Source organism: Rhinopithecus roxellana, chromosome 6 (genome assembly GCF_007565055.1).
Source record: "Rhinopithecus roxellana isolate Shanxi Qingling chromosome 6, ASM756505v1, whole genome shotgun sequence".
In the NCBI taxonomy this organism is placed as follows: Eukaryota; Metazoa; Chordata; class Mammalia; order Primates; family Cercopithecidae; genus Rhinopithecus; species Rhinopithecus roxellana.
The window spans coordinates 74462226-74482636 of record NC_044554.1 but is presented as its reverse complement, the minus strand read 5'-3'; the positions used below and the strand labels follow the sequence as shown (position 1 = coordinate 74482636).

The window sequence follows — 20411 nt, the reverse complement described above, 5'->3', positions numbered from 1 at the left end:
GGTCTGTCAAAGTCAAATAAGGCTGAGTAGAAGAGAATTAGGGAAAGACACTGTTGGAATAACTCCAATTCTTGAATTTTTGAATTCAATCTCTAGTTACCTTTTAAAATGTTTATATTTTGATACTACTTTCAAGAAACTAAAATGACCAAGGGTTGAACTTGTTTCATATGGTAATACAATTGCCACTCTAGAATTTCAACGTATCTGGTAGGGTTTTACAGATGGACTGGTGATGTGTTTAAAATTTACCCATGGGAACCACACAAATTTCAGCATAATTTTCATGCTTCTGATACTGTGATTCCCAAACTGTATGTGGGGTGTCTTGGTGCACTGCAGCACACTCTGAAGGGTGGCAGGAAATAATTTAAATCTTCAAGAGAAATACAGTGACATTCAGCATGTATCAGGTACCAATGAAGAACTAGTTGGAGGGAGTTCATAGTTTTAAGATTACATTCGGTCTTATTCTTTTAAATGACATTAATCTTTGCCGAGCTGGTCAACTTGAAAATCAACATGGAAGAAGAAATCAGGGTAGTGATGACCCATCTTATTTCAGGATTTGAAAATTTCTCTTCGTAAGTTACTTGCTAAAACTGAAAATGTCTCTCTACATTTGATACATTTGTATTATTTTTAAGGAGCTACTAAGTTGTTAAGACAAAAATAGTTGAGTTATTTGGACTTAACCACTTAAAAAACAGAACTATTAGGTATTTCTTTTGACCCACGAGTGTCATGGAATAAAATCACTGAGAGACTAGGGTCTCCTGAACTGAGAAAGTTGGAGAGGTTCTGTTTTAACATATGCAAGAATATATAAATAAGTGTCAACATCAGAAGTAAATGATGCTTTGGGCTGTTGATTCTTCACAACTAGAATTAGATAATGCCAGGGAAGATATGGTTCTAGGTGATTATATTAAATACATGATTCAGAGCTTATACTAACCCTCAGGAAGCAAGCCAGATAGTCGTTTAAAAAGAGACCTTAAGTAGATAAGATGCAGAGAGAAGTAAGGTACAAAATAGAGAAAGCCTGCTTTGTTTTACTCTCTTGTCTTCTTTCCTTGGTTTCTATTTAGTTTCTACCTACTGTACTGTGAGGCTTCCTCCTTAAACTGTTTGTAGATATCGACCCTGTAGAACTGGTCTGTTTGTATAAAGCAAAGGTATACTTTTTTCGCTTGTCCTAGAATTACATAAAAAGTAAAATCTTGTATCATTTTTATTTTCAAAAATTATACTGTGCTTTGTCATTCATCAAAGAGTCAGCTACTAGAAATTGTCAAAGTGTTTAATTCATATATTTTATTGATCAGTATTTATAGATTGCACTGTTCCATAAATTCTCTCTCATGGCTTATCCTTGTTTCTTTTTTAGGTAATTTCCTGGTACAAAAATAGTGGAGTTGCCAATTTAAAACCGTACTTTAGCCAAAAGAGTCATATCTACTAAGGGGCTACTGCTACATTACCATGGTTGTCGATTTGACGTAGACGTTGTTTTTCAGATGGCAGTTTCCATCATTGGGCACCACTATGCCTGCCAATTTGCTATCAAGAGCAAGATGAGATGTCTGATCTGTCATCACCAGCAGCAATCTTTTAGCCTCTTTTCGCCATCCAATATGACTCTTAAAAATAAACATGTAATTAGACTTTGTACAATAACATAGATCTGTACTGTGGTTTTTACCTCAAGTAAACATCATGTTTGAGTTGATGAACATTAAGTCAGGCTAGAACAATGTGCATGGGTACAACGCTGCTGCATAAATAGCTTTAACTTTCATTTGTACATCCTCTATTTTCCCACAGCCATGTAACCACACTGGCTCCTGGCTAGAGGTTTCTAGTGTTCCAGTGGAGGAAGAATAAGATAGATTAAAAAGTAGGAGAGGCCGGGTGCGGTGGCTCATGCCTGTAATCCCAGCACTTTGGGAGGCCGAGGCGGGCAGATCACGAGGTCAGGAGATCGAGACCACCCTGGCTAATACGATGAAACCCCGTCTCTACTAAAAATACAAAAAAAAAAAAAAAAAAAAAAAATTAGCCGGGTGTGGTGGCGGGCGCTTCTCGGGAGGCTGAGGCAGGAGAATGGTGTGAACCCGGGAGGTAGACCTTGCAGTGAACCGAGATCCGAGATCGCGCCACTGCACTCCAGCCTGGGAGACAGAGCGAGACTCCCTCTCAAAAAAAAAAAAAAAAAAAAAAAAAAAAAGGAGGCGAACAAGCTGAAGTGAGGAGGGCAACAATCTACTTCTAGTTCCTCCTTGGAGTGTGGCGCATGAGAGAAGAAGCCCTTTTGGAAAGAATTTTCACGTGCATAACCTTTTCCTTCCCTTTTATCTTTTCCTATTTAAATCCCTCCCCAAATTTAGCCCCTCTGTCCCAAACACGTACCAAAATGAATCACCTTGGTGAGGAGTAAGAGATAGTAAGATATGTTTTCTTCTACACTACGTTTTCACTCCTCAAATCAAAGAGAAAACAAAAATTCTAAATCCTTTGAAAGTTTTGCATCTTAGCAAACACTTAATAATGTGAAACGTCTTACTTCACAGACAGCTGCCTGAAGCATGGCGTCAAAACCTCCTTCTGGTGTATCTATGTTTCCAGAGATCTTCTGTCTGTGAACTGCTTTCTCAAACTCAGTGATGTTCTCTGTCAAAGACAGCACATGGATGTATCCATGGGGAGGCATGCAGTCTAAATTGTAGTCACTATATGGGAAAAGAAGAAGTGTAAAGTTTATTTTGCTCTTCTTTCTTAAGCATTCTAGAATACTTAACAGTAAAATTGTACAGTTGTGTGAAAAGGGAGTATTTCTTTTGTGACAGGGAAATTTTATAAGACAAAAATCTGTGCTTATAAGATTAGAGAGAAGTTCAATATTGATGATCATTTCTTTGCAAGTAGGAAATAAGACTATAAGCAGTTGGCATTCAAAAAAATAAAGATGATTAAACGTGTTTGTTAATATAGGACAGTTAAAGGCTTTCAATATTTAATCTGCACTGTGAAATTTTAAGGTGAATATAATAATGTGCAGTGATTTCTTATCATTGAACAGCTGAGAAACACTTTTGGAAAATGCTTTTGAGGAATTTAGTTGAAATATGATAATACTGTTTGTTTTTTAATACTGCACTAATTTTTAAAATGATGCTTGGTGGAATTATTGATGAACAATCAAAATTCATTAAAATTATTTTGAGAATCCATGATATCCAGAAAGTAAGAATGATTCCTCTGGTACATTCACCTCAAGAAGGCTTATGAAACTCCATTAGCGGATGCATCAATCCTGTTCTGGTACAACAGATGACAGAGCTGTTTCGGTAAATTGGAATGTATATTGTAAGGTAATCTAAGGAATTGGTAGAAGCAAGAAAGATAAAGTCTTTTATGAAAAAAGATCCAAACGGATTTATTTTTCTGAAAATTCAACAGGCTAATGGCAATATTGTGTGAGACACTTGTATTTTTAAAGTTAATTCTTCTTTCATAGTGGGACATCTGTTATTTAGAATAAGAATTCTAAAATGATAAGAAAAAAGGCTCTTTCTAAGCGTCAAATTCTCATCTTTTGACCCACTTTTTTGTGATAGCTGAGCTTTCTTTGTAGTCACATCATAGGCAACATCATTACCCCCAGTCACAGTACAGTATTGGAGAGATAGATGACGTGTTGGCACAAACTCTTTGAAATGTATCAAATCATAATTCAGCAATTTTGGAGCAATCAAAGCATAAAAATACAACATTTCCAAAGGGGTATTTATATACATGGCAGCCTAACTATTGAAGCTTCATTCAAAGCTACTAACATTAGGCATGGTTTTTTGTTTGTTTGTTTGTTTTTGGTGATAAAAACTAACTAAATATTTAAAGAAATAGAAAATAAAAAGCCCAATCTACAGGTCATCTCAGAAGTTTTCAGATATGAACAAACTTTCCCACCTCACCAAATATTTTTATTCTTATTTTATAAGACAAAAATATAAAACTTGGTAAGTTCTTTACATTAAAAACAAAGCGAGATTTTATAAGCAAAAAATTAATTTAGCATACCCTCATCAAAGCCTAGATACCTGCATTGATTATGAATCCTTTCGGGGTGGATGCTAATGTATGGCGAAACTGTTTTATCAACGTATGAACCAAATCCAAGGCGAAAGTCACGGGAGAAAAATGCCATTTTTCTAGATAAATCGTTGCCAACGGAATTTAATTTTTCTATATTATTGTGCATTGATGCTGAGACATCAACCAGATAATAAAGATCCACAGGATATTTCTTCAGAGGATGAATTTTCAGCATAAAATTAGCTTCAGCTCCTAGTTCAATAGAAGAAAAACATCATGTAGTCTTCATTTTAAACTTTTCAGGATAAACTCTCAATGAATTAGTCACATTCTAGCACCTAGCACAATCATCACAAATTTGCACATAAATTTTGGAATATTCTAGTATAATTATTATTGTAGTATAATTATAAGGCAATTTGAAAACCATACCAATTTATTAGTCCCAAATCCTACAGTTCATTTCCCACAATTCTATAGGCTGAATAGGGATAATAACAAATGGGCCAGCTCCATATGAATGTAACAGGGTATCGTATCATTATATGAACCTCCATTGCCTTAGTAGCTAGAAAAACACAGTGCAAACCAGCAAGCGGCATTCTATCTCAAGACAGTGAGGGGGCTGTGCTTGTGGAATGACTTGAGGAAAACTGGGAAGGTATATTTTTTAAAATGATCTCTTATTGGATGAAGGTATAAATTCATTCTTTTGGGTTAAAGTGTATTTACACAGGAGATGAGAAAACTCTAGTACTGTGTAGTACAGCAAGTTATTCAAAATAATTAGTACTTCGTCACTAGTTAATTGATAAGATTCTTCCCATCAGTTAGCCAAGAGAAGGAATGAGACAGTGGGCTAAAGAATGGTGCCCTGCAGTGCCACATGGAGGACCTGGGGCAGGTAGGGGTCAGCATTTGTCCAACACACAGTGGGTGTTCACATGCTGAGGAGGGGCCCCATGAGTGAGGCACCAACTGTGGACAGAACAACTGGATGAGAAGAGGGGGCTGCCACAAGGACAGATGTTGGAAGTCCCCGCAGGGAACTACAATTTTATTTAGTTCTCTGTCATATTACTATTAGATACAAGGACCTGGGTTATCCCCCTAACCCTCTATAGAGTTGGTACCTCTACTTTTAATTTAAAGTACATGGTGAAAAGGCATCTATTTAAATGTAAGCAATTCATAATTTGTAAATTTTACTTTTTGAAACTATTAAGTAAATGCTTTGTAAGTCATTATTTTTCCATAAGAATATTCTGAATGGAAGACATTTTTAAAATAAACATCTTTGTATACATAATTTACTTAAAGAACCTTCTAATTTATCAAATTATATTTTTGGTGTTAGTATAAAATAGCAATATTTTCTTTTCAATTATTTCCCAAATCAGATGTTTTTCAGCCAAATTACCTACTGTATTCAAAATAATAAGGTTTTGCTGGTATATAATAATAATTATGGGAGAAAGGGACTACTCATTCCTAATTTGTTTTTTTTGTGCAGGCAACCCCTGTAGTGTAATGCTCCTAGGTTTTGGCCCATATTTGTAAGGAGAAATAGGGCATGCGTGGCCCAGCCCAGTCCATTCTCTCATCCCTTGCCTTCAGAAGTTAGGCTGCCTCCAGAGAGCATATCCTATATTCTGCTCTGCTTTTGGGCTTCTGTTGACAGAAAGACCCGTTCCTGTGGCAGTGTTCTGCAATTTGAGTGGAGAAATTAAATTCAGGGGAATGTTAGACACTGGTACACTGGGCCAGATTGATGAGAAGTAGAAATTCAGCACTACTGGGAGAGCGACTCATGTGCAGGGACTTGAACCTTGATGTGTGGATCAGTGTTTTTTGTTTTTCACTCAGACCCAAAGTGTCGACTCTCTCTAGGTGAACTGCTGTTGATGAAAAGTATTGCCATCTTTGTAGATTTGAAAAAGATTGTTTTTGTAAACTGGCCATATGGTATCATGGTATTTTTATGTTGGTGAATCGTTGCAGTTTATGGTGGCTCTGTCTAAAGATGAATGGCTGTTTTCAGAGGTATTGCTAGATGTAATAGATGGTCAGCATATTGTGCCAGGGACCCAGCAAAGGTGTGGGTCGGTGACCTCAGCAAACAACCAGAGCCTGTGTGGCATCAGCAAAGGCACAGTCCTTGGAGGTAAGCTATTCAGGGCCCTCCAACCAAATGCTAGCCACACAAAGGCGCTCAGCTGAAACCAGCTGCTCATAGCCTAGCAAGCAAATTCTGGTCTCACTGGCCTCAGCAAAGAAGAAGACTGTGAGAAAGCACTGCCAAATGGTTGGGGTGTGAGAGTGTTGGCTGCTGTGCCTTGATTTTGGATTCTATAGATTCTGGCCTTAGCACGTATACCGGGGTCAGCTGAGGCCTCAGCAGAGAAGTTTCTAATAAAGAGGAAAAGAGCGTATTTCCATACACAGGCCTTTTAGTAATTGCTGGCAAGAATAATAATCAATATTTTTACACTGCGAGACCCCTGAGCTTGCTGTGAGAGTCTAGCTTTAAGTAGTCAATTCAAGGTAAATAGACCTAGATAGGCTGACCCCAAATCGTGCTCTGCTTGATAAGGAGGAAACCAAAGGGGTCAAGCTTGGATTACCATGTCATGCCCATCAGTTTGAGATGTTCCTCATAATATGCTCTCAAGTTGGCTTTGGATTGTATAATTATAAATAAAGAAGAAAACTCTTGAGAGCAGGTGTCCTAGGCATCAGTATTCCACAGTAAAAGGACACAGAAATACCTTTTTGTGGCACTGTGGATATTGTGTCCCTAGTTAACGTCCCCACTTAACCTTTGTACGTGATCTCATCGTAGAGCCACTTATAAACCATTTTGGACAAGATGCGTGGGCATAATTTGGAGGAGAAATGGAATAGGGTACAAAACAGGGGCTCAGAGTGACCCTGGAAATGATTTAATTGATGAAGTACTATGACCCATGTCAGGGTTTCCAGGAAAATCTCCACTTCCCATCAGTGGTTTCAGAATTATTACCAAAGGAACTCTAGTTGGCATAGGGACGTGGCTATATGAAAAGGACAGCAGAAATGTCTGGATAGACCATGGATCTCTGCCCTGACAGGGACAGCACCCTCAGTTTCATCACATGCTTAATGGCAATATCCATTGGTTTTAAACAAAGAGCCTGGGAATTTTAGGGAGGGGAGGGAAGGGAAGGGGAATGATTGCTCCTCACTTTTCCTCCTTCCTCTCAAGTAGGACAAGCCCCACTACAATAACTCCCTCCCACATTCACTCCTCCTCAAGCATAATATATGATTTTCAAAGTCATTTTACCTAAAGAATTTTATTAATTTTGCACAAGCCCTGTTGAATATATTTCTATTAATACTTTACAACTATCTGGGCTATTCCATCTATCAGGAATTATTAAACAGTTATATGCAACTGGATTTGTTATATAAAAATTAAACTTAACCTGGCAGGTGCTCTCCAGATATTTTTAGTTGTAAGGTACCATGAGTTAATATTTATATTGAATATTAACAGACGATATGTCAGTGTTCCCTTTATAATTTCACATTAACTTAATTATAGCTGTTCTTGTCATTTTAGGGGATTTGGGTGTTGAAGATAAAAGTAATTATTACTTTCATTTCTGGTATCTTTATTTGCCAGTCTCAGAAAGTAACCTAAGTAAGTTTCTACAACAGAAAACAAAATTCTGGTGATGCTTCATTTGCTTTTTTGTTTATGTACTTTGCTGCCATACTGCATTCTTTTTAATAGTTTTGTTTTTGGAATACAAGTAAATGTGAAGAATCTATTTGGGTGTGTGTTTACGTGAATGGCTTTAAAATATCATTCAGTTCTTTTGAATGCAGAGCTATCTAATTTTCCTTTTTTTTTGGATTTTGAATCACATTATCTCACCAATTTTTCCTATATTAAACAATCAATTATTACCACTAAACATAGGCAAGGCCAACTTTGGGGAAAATAGTTATAATTGACTATAATTTGGGGCCGACCATAACATTTCCTTCTTTTTTTTTTCCTTTATGAATGTAGAATTTCAACACAGGGTAGAATCAGGTTAATTTCAACACTATAGTTCAAACTCATTACTTTTGACCCAGTAAAGGGTTTAAGAGTTGAGAATCTAGTAGTTTAGTTTTCACTCACTCTCCTTACCTATTATTCGTCAAGTTAAACATTTCAATTGAACTCCTCTAGCATGCCAGAATACTGGGATATATTCCTATCCACCCTTGCCCTTCTTGTCTTTTTGCCTGGATTATTTCTATAACCTCTTCATTTGTCTACCTCTATCATTTCATTTTCCTGCCATCATTATCTATACCACCAAATCTGTCTTTTCAAAATTCAAAATTGCTTATGTTTTGTCAACAGCTCTCCACCAGATGGCCAATGCCCAATGGCTAAACACATCAGATCAAAGCTCCTACATAATACTTACTCTTGTCTACATCTTTAGCTCTAGCAAAACAAATCTGCTTTAATTCCCCCATATACACCCTACAAATGCATACTCCTATGCCCTGCTTGTGGTCCTTCCTCTGCCTGTGGTGGCCCAACCTCTTCTTCGTGTAATTACCAGTTAAAGACACCACTCACTAATCTGCTCCTTCCTAAACTGAGCTGAGGGCCCCGCCCCTGTGTTTCCATGGCAACTGGATCATACCACCATTTTAGTGTTTACCATATAATTATGAGATTCTAGACGGGGCATCTTTATCTTTTTTTTTTTTTTTTTTTTTTTTTTTTTTTAGCAGCTAAGAGCTACTAAATAAGATAATCTATGTAAAATATTTACCATAGTATTGCATATACAGTAAATGCATATGTTAGTAATTATCACTTACTACTACTAGATTTTAAGCAACACTAGGGTAAGAACTGTTTCTTCATCTCTGAAGCCTCTGTAGTTGGCACATACATAGTCACCCATAAATGTTTTATAACTAAACTATATTTGAAGCACATTTTGGTACAACATTTCAAAGGGCCCACATATTTACCACAGAAAGAAGTCAGTATCTAGAATTATTTCCCACAGTGTAGGGAGAGCTTTCACAGAGTTTCTCTAAGAGGAAAACAGTATCATCTGGCTCCCAAATGTTCCTGCCACCACTTATATTATCTCCAGGAAAGCTTTATCCTCGTGCCTTTTGAGATTCTAAGGACTCAGAACCTCATTTCCTTCCACTAACTTTAAAAGGAAGAAGTGAGTCTGGGACAGAATTAGAAAGAAGACATAGGGGAGAGTTAATTACCTACTTAGAGCTATTGCCAATGATTGGTTTGAATACAAAGAATAAAAAGTGGTTAAAATGAGTTTTTAAACTACTCAAAGAATGGTGTGAGCATCCCTGATGTACTGGGCACAACAAACATGACTGCACACTAGGAAAAGATAAGTAAAAAGCATTCTGCATAAGATGAAATTTTAAAACCAAGAGAAAATGTGGAAAACTGTAAGTGGAAGAATTACAAGCCAATTTCTATTCTTTATACTTCAGCAGTGGAAGGAGAAGGGCCCCCAAATGGGATCAGTTTATAATGGCAAGGTACAGACTCCAGTACATTTCCTAATTTCTGTGGGAAATAAAGTGAGGAATGTGTGCCAGCCAGTTCTCTTTTGTTTTCTAAATTTTGAAATTAAGAAAGAGGTAAGGCATATCTGGAAAATCTTACTAAATCTACACTAAATTAGAGGATTCTTTTTGCCTATTGTTAAAATGAACCGTTTGAAACATTTTCTAAAGTTAGTGAAATATAGGTTAAACTAATCCTTATCCTATACATTGTATTATTTCTAAATTAGAATTAGAGAATTCCCTTCTCTCTCCTATTTTCCTAAAGAGTTAATATCCAGTTTCCTTAGAGAACATCAACTAGGGTCAATAATCTACTTCTGTTATCATTTTCCATAAGATTCATAGGTGAAAATAAGAAAAAGGTATAATTTAAAAAGTGAAAATTAAAGAAAATGTCATTTAAAACATTCAATTAAAATATAGTCCTACTAACATTTTTAAGAAACCTAGTCAGGATATGATGTAGTGAATATATTCTTGAAAAATTCTTAACAGAGGCTACATTGGAAGTCATAAATTTTTATCAGAGAAGAATAAAGTGATAAATGAAAGTTAATATTAAGAGCTCAATGCATTTTCCACTTAGGTATGCATTATATCAAGCCCTTGACTCTGATTCAACTCATGGTGAAAAGGACTTTTACATCATGGAGTATGTTTCTATATATCTGGGGTTGCCAGAATTTAGCTTTATATATTATGCCCTAAGACGGATATGTCTTTGATGTCAAATTCATTTTTAAGAACTTATTTTCAGTTTAATTTAATAAATATTTGCTATACATGGGGATTACAAACTAGTTCTGCCACACAGAGCTCACAACTATGTGGCAAAGATGACTTACACACGTTAGACAATTACGCTAATTTGCACATAGAAATTCAAGTAGTAGCGAGAAATTTAATAAAATCAAGCTCCGCAATGACTGACGTAAAATTATTTCTCTTTTTTCACTCTCCTACTCCCAATGATCTCTTCCCTACTGCGTTCACTTACCATCTCCTGTTGATGTCTCCTGTTTCTCTTCTATCTCCAAGTCCTATCTCTTCCCCGAGCTTCAGCCTCGTATAGCTAAGTCTCTCTCTCTCAACTTAAGACATCCCATTTTAAATCAACACCACTCCATTCATAAGGAGCAGAATTCCCTACCACACTATGTTGCTTGCCAGATCCTGGGAGTCCCACATGGCCCATCAATCACCAACTCCTGTGGATTCCACCTCTCCATTCTCCTCAAGTTTACCGGGCTTTCTCCTGTGTCATTATCACTATCATTGCTTATCTATAGCACTGAAACAATTTTCCAACTTTTGAACTGTTCATTTATAGTCTCAGAAGGACTAAATCATCATTATATCTACAAAAAAGAACAAGCTAAACTCATTGAAGTGTACAAATTATTTGTGACATACCAGTAGAAAAAAATGCAACTGATAATTTTCATACTTGTGTATGTAAAAAAGAGCAAGACATTTAAAAGAATATACTTATATTAGTAATAGGCAAATAATATATAATAAACTGCTAAAAATTAAGATTCAATTAGAAAAATAGGCATATTTGTATGGAGACACAAATCACACACAAAAAAAGAGAGACGAAGATGATTAACAGCTTAGGAAAATGTTTAAACTTTCTAGTTCTAGGAAAAAGGCAAAAGAAAACAGCTAATGGACTAAACAAATAGCAGACATTAAAAAGAATGAAAGCAGGCATGGCTGACTAATGAAAGGCTAAACTGAACATCAAATTTTTTTTGTGAATAATGTAACAATATACATTAAAAAGTAAGTACATTGTCATACATTTGACCTAGCATTTCTACTGCCAGGAATGCATGCTAAAGAAATATGTGGTTATATACAAAGATACATGCATAATAAGTTTCAGTGAAGATGTGTTTTAAAAAACTTCATTCAGATTTGATTGGGATTGATTGTCTCACATTTATTGATTCACTTGGACTTTGTTATATTTATAGACTATATTTATAGAGAACTGACATTATTATGCTATTATATTCAGGAGCATAAAATTCTTCTCCATTTATTCGTATCTTCTATTAAGCAGCACAATGGATCTTATACTTATTATTATTATTATTATTATTTATTATACTTTAAGTTCTAGGGTACATGTGCACAATGTGCAGGTTTGTTACATATGTATACTTGTGTCATGTTGATGTGATGCACCCATCAACTCATCAGCACCCATCAACTCGTCATTTACATCAGGTGTAACTCCCAATGCCATCCCTCTCCCCTCCCAGATCTTATACTTTTTTAAAAGTTTATTCCTAAAGAGTTTACATTCTAGGTTGCTTTTATGAGATAATCACACAATTGATCATTTTTCTTCATTGTATTTAATATTACAAAGGAAATTCACTGATTTTTGAATATTTTAAAAAACAACCTGCCAGAGTAAAATTTTAAAAAATTCAATAGTTAGTTTTACTTGATTTGCTTGGATTTTCCACAGCATGATAATTTTGCTTTATCTTTTCAAAATGTTCATAACTGTTATTTAATTTTTAAAAACGTAATCATATTTATGTATACTTTGGATAAGAATTTTAACATATCCTAAGGGAGTATTCTTCAATTTTGGTTTTGTCAGAAATGGGCACTAAATTTTATTGAATGATTTTTTGTTATCTATTGAGATAGCAATGTTTTATCTCTTTTTGGCAAACTAACATCATAAAAATAAATCAATTCCAAAAATCAACTATCTTTGGTTTTCTAGCTTAAGTCTATTTGTTTGGTGATATTGTTCTTCTTATCACATACAGTTAATTTGATTTGCTAAAATTTTATTAAGAATTTGATAATAGGGTTATGCTAACCTTGTAATAATTAAGTAGCTTCTAGGCATCCTCTAAAGTGATGGAATAGTTTAGGCTGGGCTCAATGGCTCACTCCTGAAATCCCAGCACTTTGGGAAGCTGAGGCGGGTGGATCACCTGAGTTCAGGAGTTCGAGACCAGCCTGGCCAACAAGGTGAAACCTTGTCTCTACTTAAAATGCAAAAACAAAATTGCTGGGCGTGGTGGCAGGCGCCTGTAATCTCAGCTATTCAGGGGGCTGAGGCAGGAGAATCGCTTGAACCTGGGAGGCAGAGGTTGTAGCAAGCTGAGATCGCACCACTGTACTCCACCCTGGGTGACAGAGGGAGACTCTGTCTCAAATAATAATAGTGACAACAATCAATCAATCAATAAAGTGATATAAGAGTTTATATACCACAGAGATAATGTATTCCTTCAGTATTTGAATGAACACGAAACATTTCTTCTCATGAAAGCATTTAGACCTAATGTCTTTAGGGAGTAGTGCTTATTGAGGGAGGTAATTATAATTTTTATAATTATAAACATTTATAACTTTTTAAACTTCTTGTATATTAGGTTTCTTAGTGTTCTCTATCTTGAGTCAATTTTAGACATATTTTCCTAGAAAATTATCTATATTATCAAGATTTAAACAGTTTATCACAGATTTTTGTACTTAATATTTCTTAAAGGCTTGTTTCTGAATTTTTTTCTATAATTATGGTTTATATAATTAGGTTATTTGATTTTTGTCCTCTTTTCTTAATTAGATTTGCCAATAATTTATCTTTTTTATTAGACTTTACAGAGAACCAGCTCTTGGATTTATACATTCATTTTATTCTTTTTTTCTTATTTTGCATTTCATTAATTTTGCTTTGTTATTAAATTTAGGAACTCTTTTCTGTTTTTCTTATGATTTTTTTGTTTATGTTGTTCTTATATTTGAATGCTTAGTTCATCTGGATTCATTTTTCTTTAATAATAAAATCACTTAAAGTTGTGAATTTTCCTAACAACTACTTCAGTAACAACCCGTATATTTTGAAGTCTTGTTACTGTTATTATTGGCTTATAGGACTAGAGTTTCAATTTATTCTTGGAAATAGAATTATTTAGGAGAGGCTTCTCTGAAACTTGCCATTATTTAATATTTATTTATCATTTTGTATTGATTTAAATTTTTATTATGCCATGCTTATAGATATTGGCAAATAAGAACAGTTTTATTTTTAGAATTGTGTTTTCCTGCCTAAAGCGTAATTCATTTCTAAAAATATTCCATGGACTTTTGAAAATATTATTTATGTATCAAATGCTATTGGCTGAATTGTGTTCTGAAAAATTCATATGTTGGAGCCCTAACCTCCAATGTGATGGTATTTGAATAGGGGGGTCTCTGGGAGATGTGATTAGGTTTAGATGAGGTCATGATGATGGAGCCCACACGACGAGATTAGTGCCCTTCTAAGAAAAGATACTGGAGAGCTTTCACTCTCTCACTCTTGTGCATGTGTGTTCTCTCTCTTTATTACTTTCTCTCTGCCCTGTGTGGACATAGCAAGCCAGGATGAGACTTCTCACCAGTAACCAAATCCACTAGCACCTTGATCTTGGACTTTCCATCCCCTAGAACCATGAGAAAATAAACTGTTGTGTATGCCACCCAATCTATGGTACTTTGCTATAGCAGCCAAACAGACTAAGAGATTGTTTATTAATTATTTTTCTATTCTATTATATAATTCCTATTTACTTCATGTGCAAATATTAAGGTGTGGGTTTTTCAATTCTGCTATTTTGAAAATTCTGTTGAAGGAAAATGAAGAGTGAAGAGGCAGGTATTGAGAATTCTGAAAGATTTGTAGGAAAGATGATATTAACAACTTACTCTTAAATTCAGGTGTGAACTGGGAAGTATTTCCAGACTCATTTGAGTATGAAAGCTGAAATATAATAGAATTACATGTGTGCTGAAAGGGACGAGGGCCTGGATTAAGATCCTGAAGAATCAGGTAGATTAACAATGTAAAGGCTCTAGTTTATAGGCTTGCTGGGGATATGGAAATGCATAAGAAATTGGGGATGTTAGAAGTAATCTCAGGCTCATATAGATCAGAAAAACTAGGACTACAAACCTATTAGGATAACAGGAAAAGAAAAAAATCATTAAAGATGGTTGGGCAACTATAACATTAAAATGCAGCTTATATTCAGTGTGCATGAAGGAGCATAAGAAAAACAAATAAATAAATAAAATGCAGCTTATAATTGTCAAATCTCAAGAATTTAAAAAAGAATAAAACAATTTTAAGGATGTAGTCATATTTACTAGAGGCAAGTGATATATGTAAGCTTTATATATAAGCTGCTGAAAATTGGCATTCAATTAGGAAAATAGGCATATTTGTATGGAGACACAAATTACACAAAAAAAGAGCTAAACATGATTAACAGCTTAGGGATAATGTTCAAACTTTCCAGTACTAAGAAAAAGGCAAAAGAAAACACAGACGAGAGAGGCATGTGTAATTATAGGAATATCTAAGGGCAGTTTAGTGGATGCATTAAATTGGAATTAGGTGAACAAGAGCATATAATTTTTGTTTCACCCTCTCTCTTTCCCTTTTTCTAAAAAAGAATTTATTTACCACGCTAAATACTTTTTTGCAACAGAAGGTGAGAATAGCTACAATCTTACCAATCTAATTACTTTCATTTTCGTATATTCCTTTCCAGCTGTTGCTCACAATGTCCATACTGGGCTGTGTCATTATTTAATATGGGAAAGAGCATAGTTTTAATTGGAAACTGGGAATATGCCCAGGGCCAAGAAAGTAATGGATTTTGTTTTTCTGATAATCAGAGTCTGGAAGAAATAGCACATTTCTGGAATGGGGAAGGGAATGTGTCAAGAATAGTTATTTAAAAATTAATGACAGGACAGGACCACCCACAATGAAATGACGAAGGCTTGGATACAATTGCGAACTGCTTTAAACTACATGCATCTAATTAAGTGGTGCACATCTGTGTACCTTGATTTATCTTACTATATGTAATTTTTACACCAGGATTCTGTAGCAGTGGAGGAAAGTGAATAATGTCCAGTGGCCTACAACATAGGCCAAACTGTGAAATACACCGTGAAGGAAGGGGAAGTAAAAAAGAGGTATAGGAGAAAAGGTGTATATTAATCTCAGGGGTCATCACAAAATGGCCCAAGGTAATTACGATAATCATGAATTGCAGCCTTGTGATTAAAAGTCTATTACAAAAGCTCTAAGAACTTTGTAATAAACTTTTAATCACAAGTTGGTTGTGATTAAATCACAATCACATAAATATTGATTGCTTGATTGATTTAATTTTGGAAGATCCCTTCCAAAGGGGATCAATCAAGCTAACAAATACTTATGGAGTGCTTACTACATGCCAGCGCTCTGCTAGGCATTGGAAAAATAGAGTGGAATAAACATGTCCCCTTGCTCCTAGGGCTTGCAGTAGAGTAGAAAAACACAATTACATCACAACCTGATCAGATTATGTGAACAGAACACATAATTAGAATATAATGTGGTCAGGTTTGCAGTGTCCAAAGACACACAGCTGGCTGCAGGCACTATAAAGACTAGAATTCTAATTTCTTGATTCTGAGTCCACTGTGGTTTCTACAATAACAGTACTGCCTGCCACATAATATTAAAAATGAGCAAATTAAAATAAATTGCAATTTCAAGTTAAGAATCATTATAGATTTATTTGAAAATGACCAAACCTGGACGCAGTTGGATAGACACTTCTCCTGGTGTCACCTGGGTATTAATTTCATTTTCAGTGGGTATGATAACATGCACAGATGGGTATTCTATTGAATCAACTGAGCAGCCTTTGCTTATTAAATTGGAAACAATATCACAACGTTCACTTCTTGATCCATCTGAAATGAAATCCTGTTTAAAAGAAAGAAAATCACTGATGTTTTTAGTGTATATCATCTCAATTACATTTAAAGAAAATGACATCGCAAATATTGCATTTTTGGTATTTTATATCATTTTAATTTCTTCTGATCCTTATGTGTTTACTTTTTCTACAAGAAAAACACAAGCAAAAATCCTACTCCACTTTCTGCATCTAAAACCTATTTGAGAAGGAAAAGCTCAGACTGAAGTTTCTCTGGTTGGCTTTTTTTTTTTTTTCCCCCTCTATTTTGGAGACAGAGTCTCCCTCCTGATCCAGGCTGGAGTGCAGTGGCACGATTTCAGCTCATTGCAACCTCCATCTCCCAGCTTCTAAAAATTATCTTGCCTCAGCCTCCCAAATAGTTGGAACTACAGGCACATACCACCACACCCAGCTAACTATTGTATCTTTTGTAGAGATAGGGTTTTACCATGCTGGCCAGGTTGGTCTCAAACTCCTGACCTTAGGTGATCTGCCTGCCTCGGCCTCCCAAAGTGCTAGAATTGCAGGTGTGAGCCACTGCACCTGACCTGGTTGGCTTTTTATTGGTTGTTATTTTCATCAATTTAATATAATATTCTGGGGATATATATATGAAAAGGTTTCTTTTTTTTTCCTACTCATGACTGAATCTTTTTGACTTCCAAACATAGCAATTTGCACAGAAGTGAGAAAATTCTATCATATTCCCTTTGACAGTGAAATTTTTCCTATCATATATGCTGTGAAAGTATAACTATGCTCAGAGCCTGCACTCTGAACTCTAACTATGCATGACACTCTGCATCAGACATAACGGGTAGGAGAGGAAGGGAATTCTTCAAGATATATAATGTCTTTCATAGATGTTAGAAAGGAACATGGGGCATTAAACTAGGTAACATTGATGATGCCCTTTCTATCCTAATTACTTTCCAATTACTTATGTAGTGTAGAAGGGAAGAGAAAGCAAAGTACATGGAATGGCAGATTAACATGCTACATAATAGTGCAAGCAAACTGGATATATCCGGTCTAAATTTTCTAGAGACCTTTTGCTTTTGACTAGCCTTGAAAATTATTCAAGCCAAGTTTACTTTGTTATCATTTATCTGTCCTAATCATGAGCAGAAAAAAACAAAACAAAACAAAACAAAAAACCTGTCTCTCCCTTGCCTCTCCTTCCAGCCTTACTGGTTGAGGAATCATTGGCATCAGCCACATCCACACCTAAAGCGTGAGGGATCTTCCAAAATTAAATAATATATTCTTCCTCTCAATGACATCAGGTCAGCCTGCAGGTAGTGGACAGCTCCTTCTGTTAATGGCAAGGATGGTGGCTGAGTCCTAAAACTGGCTGCTTCCCTTGAGGTTGTGTTATTAATGCAGGCACTCCTCCTGGTTTCCTAACCCTGAATGAGTTGTTCCAGAGCCTTGTCAAAGTTCTATATAGTCCTCACTCCCATTTCTTAATCCATGTCTCTGTGCCCAATGCTTCCCACATTGCTTCATTTCATCCTCGCAAAGACTGTGGGGAGGGTTCAATTTGTATTTTCATTTTAGAGGTATGGAAATCTGAGGTTCAAAGTGGTTAGGTAACATGTGCAAGTTTATAACATTAGAAACTGGTGGAACTGGGATTTGAATCCAACTCAGTGTTTCTTCAGAGCCTGCTCTTTCAATACATAAACTAGGCTGAACTGCGCTGTATAGAATATTTGAGGACATGAGCACCCAAGTGAGTTTCTGACTGTTTTCCCTAAGATCCCATCTGAAGAATGTCGCCAATAGTGACAGGTTTTCCTTCTCCCCTCCAGCAGCCACCTCCTGTCTCCTTGACTTAGCTCCTTCTACCGGACAACTGACTCCTCCGAATACTCAAAATCCCTCCTTCTATGGCAGGACTGACAGTTATTCCCAAAGCTGTGACTCTCCAGATTATTTTCTTCCAGTCGGAGGTGTGAGAGGGAGAAGGGGTCCCTCCGAAATCTAATGTTCTATGGCTAACATGTTACATGTGGCTGACAACTGGGCTTCTCTTTTGAAGGCTCTTCCAAACTACCCTCACTAAATCATTCAGCAGTTGAGAGCAAGTTGGCACAAACTTCAGGGCTCTAAGGATTTTCCTTAGTGAAGCAGTAAAAATCTAAAATGAAGTACTGGTTTGGGGTCAGGAAATAACAAGCCATGAAACATTCTTGACAGAGAAAAACCTGGAAGCAAACACCAAATTTGAGGTTATAGAGATGAAGAAAGGGAGATGCTAGAGTAAAGTGAATTCTTTTGGTCATTTGGCTCACAGGAAGTGATGGGATTGGACCCAGAAACTCTGAAATTGTCCTCTCTGTGACATGCCTGGCTCCACGGGTTCTGATGGAGCACTTTTTAGTTCATGAATGACATCTGGTTTTCTCACTGGTGGAGCCCAGAGTCCATCTGGGAAGCCTTTAGGCTATCGGTAGGGAGACTTACTTTCAGACGTGCCTAACATTTCTTGAACTCCTCCCCTACCTCTACTCTGACTTGCTTCCTAGAAGAAAATGATATCCACCATTTGTTTCTACCTTTCAACTTTATTTTTTCTCCAAGAAGTAATAAAGGAGGTCGGAAGGATAACAGTAGGCACAGTTGTTAAGTCAGAGGAGACAAAAGCTACAGACTTATCTCCAGGTCAAGCAAAAGGCCATTAAAGACTGACTTGTTTGTTCCAATTCCCAGGAGCTACATAAGTAAATGTAAAATTATTTAGGCAATCTCATACAAGAAGAAATCCCAAATTAGCAGATCGCTTCTTCAGTGCAATTTACTAGATACAGGCAGTTCTAACTCCACCGACAAAAGAAGAAAACTCACAAAACAACCCTAGAGCCAAGAAAGAAGGAATGCATTGTAATTGTTTTACTAAGAATTTTGTTATTAGGATCTGTTTATCTTGGTAGAACAGAAAAACAGTTATTTTGAACAACAGGATATATAACCTAATGCCTCAAGCTGAAGCAAGAATTCCACACCAAAGCCTACTGAACTATCAAAAGTTACTAGCTGTGGTTGCCAATTCTCTCTATAGAACAGATGGAAAACATAAAATGGTTTGCACTTCATTTCAAAATTACCGTAATTTTCCTAATAAAAAGGTTATGCTTTATTTTATATTCAGCCAGATATGCTATTTCCAAGCATAAAACCAAATAAAATTTTCCTTATGTTCTGCAGTATCTTTCTTTTTCCTGATGCACCTTCAAGGCACAGAATATTAAGAAAATGAAGTCATGCTATAGCTCAAGTCAACCATGAGAAAAGGCAAAAAAACAACAACAACAACAAAAAAGGCACACCTCTTGAACACACCATCCACATTCTGGACCCAGCGCAAGGCACCTGGCACAGGATGCCGCATTTGAAGATGCACATATATTGTCTTCTGTAATGAAGGAGAAAACAGTTATAATTTACTCTCAAAATAGAAAGCATATATAATTCTAGACTACAATGCATTTTGAAAAACTGAAACAAGAGGACCTTTTATTACAAAAATCTAACAACAAAGATATATAATTTATTGAAAAGAGTTGACCTGCTCATTGTAATTAACAGATACCTTGATAATTATGATTTAGTTATGAATTTGGGAGAAAGAAGAGTGACAAAAATGTGATTTTGGTCAGGTTTGGGGGTCTGGCTTCAATTCTACTGCAATGGTAGAAGGCAAGGACCCTCCAGATTTTTTAGTAAGTTTAGTAAGTTTCACTGTATTTCATATTCTCTGAAGCAAATAGGTGCTTTGGGTTCTAGAGTTTTTCCTACAAAAATTATTGTTTGTAGACATAAATCTCAATACATAAATTCACATTAAATCACAGATAATGAATTTTCTGTGAAACAATCTTGCTGGGCATATAAAGTAATTAACTTGGGAATTCT

At 35.9% G+C, this 20411-nt stretch overlaps 1 protein-coding gene and 1 non-coding gene across 2 annotated transcripts in view; both read right to left on the bottom strand.

Moving 5' to 3' along the window:
• The window catches only part of ITGB8 (integrin subunit beta 8), an 85433-nt gene that overhangs the window by 32429 nt on the left and 32593 nt on the right, over positions 1–20411 (bottom strand). The window contains exons 2-6 of the mRNA XM_010358710.2: positions 19826–19911; positions 16324–16498; positions 4104–4350; positions 2567–2732; positions 1485–1643 (exon numbers count right to left, since the gene is read on the bottom strand). Of these exons, the coding sequence (XP_010357012.1) occupies positions 1485–1643; positions 2567–2732; positions 4104–4350; positions 16324–16498; positions 19826–19911 (833 nt within the window). The remainder of the gene's footprint in view (positions 1–1484; positions 1644–2566; positions 2733–4103; positions 4351–16323; positions 16499–19825; positions 19912–20411) is intronic.
• LOC115898470 lies at positions 5957–6027 on the bottom strand. Its single transcript, XR_004058197.1, has one exon. It is a non-coding gene; the product is annotated as a small nucleolar RNA SNORD56 (small nucleolar RNA).